The following is a 5,507-nucleotide window of genomic DNA, read 5'->3' as shown; positions in this document are numbered from 1 at the left end:
ACATACACACACACATACACATACACACACACATACACACATACACACACACATACATACACACACATACACACAAAACACATACACACACATACATACACACATACACACACACAAACACACACACATACACACACACACATACACACACATACATACACACACAAACACATACACACACACATACATACACACATACACACACACATACACATACACACACACATACACACATACATACACACACAATGAATTTTAAAATAAAATCCTTTCAGCTAGGGATATGGCTCAGTGGTAAAACACTGCCTAACATGGATGAACATGGGTTCAATCCCCACCCACACAAAAACAAGAAACCCTTCCTTCTTCCCATTCTCACTCTTTAACTTATTTGTTTAGGTTTTCTTCATCTTGTTCTACATTTATCCAATGGAACCAATTTATTCAAACTAAGAAGTTTGTAGTTTCTACCAAAGACTACTCACCAACTACCAGCTGCTTCTCAAAACCCTACAGTGGCATGCAGGAAGCAATACGATGAGAAACGAGCATTTTAGACCAAGTGGTAGCTACTTTGCTACAGTAGGAAAGCAATGCCTCTTGAAAAAGGGCATGCTGTTCTCAGGAGGTCAGCGAGTCCCCTACACTGACCACATCTGACTGTCTGTACCTGGGGTGTTTGCGCAGCATCAGAACACGGAGACGATCTTTAGCCTCCTCGATGTTAAGTGGAAGTCTCTGAGAAAAACTCTCCTCTTGATCCAGGCGCGTACAAAGATTCTGCAGTTTCATCAGAAGCCCAGATTTGTCTTGTTTTCCAACTGAAACCCAATGCACACCCCCTGGGAAACAACCTAAGAAGGAAGAAAGGATAAATGTGTAAGGGTACGGCCCTCTGAACTGCTTTACTGTCAGGTATCTTCATGCTCATCTTCAATCTCATATCTCTACCTTCTCTCGAGTCAGGCTACAAATTCTGATAGGAGTTTATTGTTGAACTACAAACTAAATCTAAGAAAAACTGAAGATTTTAAGTTAGGAACACATCTGAGGCTTTCAGGGAACTATTTTTGCTTTACCAAGACAACTTCCAGAAATCTTTGTTCCCAGCAATCATTGTCCGTGTCTCAGCATCTGCCCTTGCCATATGGGGCTGAGTTATTCTTTGTTGTGAGCGATTTTCCCATGCATACTAGAATGACTGACAACCTCCTGATCCCTACTCTGGGATGCTAGGAGTCTCCCTATCAGTACTGACACCAAAACCATCTTTAAGCACTGTGAAACACCCCTACAGGGGTGAAGAAATCATCCAGTTAAGAATGAATGACACCAAGGCTAAAGAGATGGCTTAGTGGGTAAGAGTTCCAGCTGCTCTTCCAGAGGATCCTCTTACGGCTCCCAGTTCCCCATGGTGGCTTAGAACCTTCCGTAGCTCCCCTTCCAGGGGATTCGACTCCCTCTTTTGGCCTCTGGGGGACAGACAAGTGGTGCGTGCATATACGTGTTTGCAAAACACAGACATAAATACAAATAAGTATTTTTTTAAAGGAACAAACATCTATGAACACACGATGCATTCAGTAGGGTCCTCTGAGAATTCTCGAGAACGGCTCCGCTGCTCACTAGCTGTGACTTCCAGCACATCCCTTCCGGTTATTCCCATTCCTTACACTGAAATAGGATGACTCTACTTCCTACAGAACTGCTAAGAGAATTTCAACACAAATGTGATAGGCATGGTGGTACATGCCGTTATTCCCAGCACTCAGGAGGCAGAGGCAGAAAGATCTCTGTGAGTTCAAGATCAGCCTGATCTACACAGTCGAGTTCCAGGCTAGCCCCATCTGAGAATACACAGTGACGTTCATCATTCTGAGCTGGCACGCTGGTGCAGCAGGTACACATGATTGCCACACAGACCCGATAACCTGAGCTTGATGCCTGGAAGCCAGAGAACAGTGGGAGGAGAGGGCGGACTCCATAGCATTGTCTTCAGACCTTTATATGAGGACTGTGGCACACGCGTACCCACAAGCACACATGCACGCACAGGGACAGAAAGACATACATACACAAATAATCTTATTTTTAAAAAAATTGTCGGCCATAGTGGGACACGCCTTTAATCCCAATACTCAGGAGACAGAGGCAGATGATCTCTGAGTTTGAGGCCAGCCTGGTCTACAGAGTGAGTTCCAGGACAGCCAGGGCTACACAGAGAAACCCTGTCTTAAAAAAAAAAAACAAAAAAGAGGGGCCTGGAGAGATGGCTTAAAGGTTATGAGCAGTGACTGTTCTTCCAGGGGTCCTGAGTTTAATTCCCAGCAATCACATGGTGGCTCACAACTATCTGTAATGAGATCTGGTGCCCTGTAGGTATGGGCATACATACAGGCAGAATACTGTATACATAACTAATAAATAAATCTTTAAAAAGAAAAAAAACAATAATAATAATATTTTTTAAATATTTAAATTTTTAAAAGAAGCTCGTTATTTTGTGTGCTAACTAAAAGAGATAGGTTAAGAAGAGACAAGGCTGGAAAGCTTGGTTTGATTAGTGCGTACCTTAGAAAGCAGACAAGAAACCCTATCACTTTACAGCAGAAACTTCCCAACGTTCTCGGCTGTGATGAAGCAGTATGCCCTATAGCTGTGCTCTGTGTATGTGTATTTGGAAACACACTGCAGATATGCTCCAAAATTCACCCCAGGCTGTTAACAGAAATTTAGAACTTGGGAGACCAGCAAACAAAGAGAGTTTTCATGGATGCTAGCCAAGTACTCCACCCGCTGAGCTAGTGTAGCCATCTTGGTGGGAGTTTCTGAGACAGCATCTCAGTCTGTAGACGTCATCAGCCTCAACCACCCAACTCTCCTGCCCCAGACTCCTGAATACATCTCCACCCTTACTTTGGTTTTACTTCTTTTTAAATAAAAAATTCTACTTTCATAAGACTTAAACAAAATTTTAATCCTTTTTTATGTTTTAAAGATTATCCCAAAAATAAAAAAGTAAAATATCTCAATTGGGCTACCTGATAAACTCCATATTTAAGGCATTTTCCTAGGTTAAAGCCTTCCTATCCTAAATTTAAAACTACATTGGAGCATTATAAGCATATGCAAGAAAAAACAAAATAAACACTATTTATTTCAAAAAGAAAGGTAGACAAAAATATTAAGTGATCAACGAATCTACAAATCTATAGTACAGCATTTAGTTTAATAATGAACTGCTGTTTCTACATTTTAGATGAATCTCAACATCTTAACTATGGGCACAAGAGGGAGCAATTTAGCCTTGAAAGAAGTTTGTACTTCTACTTCAGAGAAATTTATTCAAAAAAAAACTGCCTTTATTGGGGGGGGGGTTACATTCTGTTTTCACATGAGGTTTTTCCTGGTAGCAAATAATAATCTAATAGCATCAAGGAAATCCTGGAATGGACAGAAACAAACAAGTAGGCAGCCTATAGAAAAAGTTCCCATGCTTTAAAGACACAGCATAGGGCTGGCAAGACAGCTCAGTGAGTAAAAACCATCCTGACAACCTCAGTTCAACCCCTGAAATCCACACGGTAGACAGAGAAGTAATGACCACCCTGACAACCTCAGTTCAACCCCTGAAATCCACACAGTAGACAGAGAAGTAATGACCACGGCACACATACATCTGCACACATGCACATAAACACACACACACACAGAGTACTATAATTGGTTTAAAGATATATTGAAAATTCCTATATGTGTACATGTTTGAGTGCGTGTGCGTGCGTGTTTGTGTATGAAACAGCCAAACTTTCCAAAGAAAACTGGTTTATTTAAAAATGCATAGACAGGCAGTGAAAATCCCATCACTTGGACCTCACCAAAGTACAGGAGAAATAGAAATTAAGTTCACATGTATGAAAGACTTATTAGTGTATCTGGAATTTTCCCAGAGTAAAGCAGTTAGGGACTGGGGAGATGGCTCTGTTTGTCAAGTGCTTACACAAGCATCGAGCAAGGGGACCTGAATTTAATCACTAACACCAATGCACAACGCCAGATGTGGGAGGGTTGACAGGGCATGCTTAAAATCTGTAAGAAAGGCTGATCTCTATGAGTGGCTGCCCAGCTAGCCCAGCTCAGTCACTAAGCTCTAGGTTCAGTGAGACACCTGTCTTAAGTATAGAGAACAATTGAGGAAGATACCGTATGTTGACCTCTGGTCTCCACAAGCACATGTACACACACACACACACACACACACACACACACACACACACAAAGTGGTTAAATTACACAATGTTTCCTGAGCCATTAACTCTCTAAGTCTCTAAAATTAAAAGCTCATCATAATATAAAGCAACTTAAATGAGATATACTTTACATTTATATATACACACATATATAATATATATTTTTTTAAAGTTCACCATGAAACTGAAATGAATCATTTCTTTATCCTAAAGGAACTGAAGCCCATTTTAAAAGTCCTGAAATATTTTTAGTGACCAATTTTACAGTAGTTTGTTTAGGGTTTTGCTTCATTTTGTTTTAAATAGATTCTCGCTGTACAAGGAACTCACTATGTAGACCAGGCTGGCCATGATCGCAGAGATCCATGGACCTCTCTACCTCTCCTGCACTGGAATTAATGTCATACATCACCACTTCCAGACAGCTGAAGAGGTTGTAAAAACTATTCTGAGGTTCTGGAGACTTTCAAAGAGCTAATAAGTCTCAAGAAACTTCTCTTATAACAGGAAAACACACACACTCACACACTAAGAGCTAAGGACTGGGCATCCCGTCAAAACTGCCATCAATAGCGCTAAGAAAGGCTAAGAAGTTGGAAACTAAATCCTCGTGCACAAAGACGTGCCCTAGACTCTATCTTTCCGATCTCCACAGGTCTATTAAACTGTCTGATTGCTGACTAAGACTTGTAATTTAACATGCTCACTAGAAGTCAGAAACTTATCTGGATTCCCTTCCTGTGATAAACAAATAGGACTCACTGAAAAATGAAGGTGCTAGGGAGACACGCAGGCATTTACAGCCAAAGCTGATAGTCTGAGCCTGGATCCCCAGAATCTATGTGATGGAAAGGGAGAACCAACTCTCACTAACTGTCCGCTGTCCTTCACACAAGTGCGTGAACACACACACAAGTATGCACACATAATAAATAAATATTCTTAGGAATCATGAAAGAATGGAGGAACACTGGGGCAGATGTACATTTATTCCTGATGAATATCATGAGAACCCTGCCAGCAAATCTGAAACCCTCTGCTGCCCACTAACCACTCGGTGCCCTTCTGACTTCCCTTCCCTACTCTCCCATCCCTAGTCTGCCTAGCAAACTTTATTTCTTCTCTAAAATTCAACTCAATGCCATCTCACTCAGGAAACCCACCCTATCCAACCGCTCCCTCTAGAAAGTGAGCGTTCCTTCCTTTTAACTTTGTACCCTGTATTAGGTTTTTGGTTTTGGTTTTGGTTTGTTGTTG

General features: G+C 41.2%; 1 protein-coding gene across 1 annotated transcript in view; it reads right to left on the bottom strand.

The window, feature by feature from the left end:
• The window catches only part of Apaf1 (apoptotic peptidase activating factor 1), a 66,770-nt gene that overhangs the window by 53,646 nt on the left and 7,617 nt on the right, over positions 1–5,507 (bottom strand). The window contains exon 5 of the mRNA XM_005358175.3: positions 671–854. Coding sequence (XP_005358232.1) covers positions 671–854 — 184 coding nt within the window. The remainder of the gene's footprint in view (positions 1–670; positions 855–5,507) is intronic.

Source organism: Microtus ochrogaster, chromosome 24 (assembly GCF_000317375.1).
Source record: "Microtus ochrogaster isolate Prairie Vole_2 chromosome 24, MicOch1.0, whole genome shotgun sequence".
Classification (NCBI taxonomy): domain Eukaryota; kingdom Metazoa; phylum Chordata; class Mammalia; order Rodentia; family Cricetidae; genus Microtus; species Microtus ochrogaster.
This window is presented reverse-complemented; position numbering and strand designations above follow the sequence as displayed.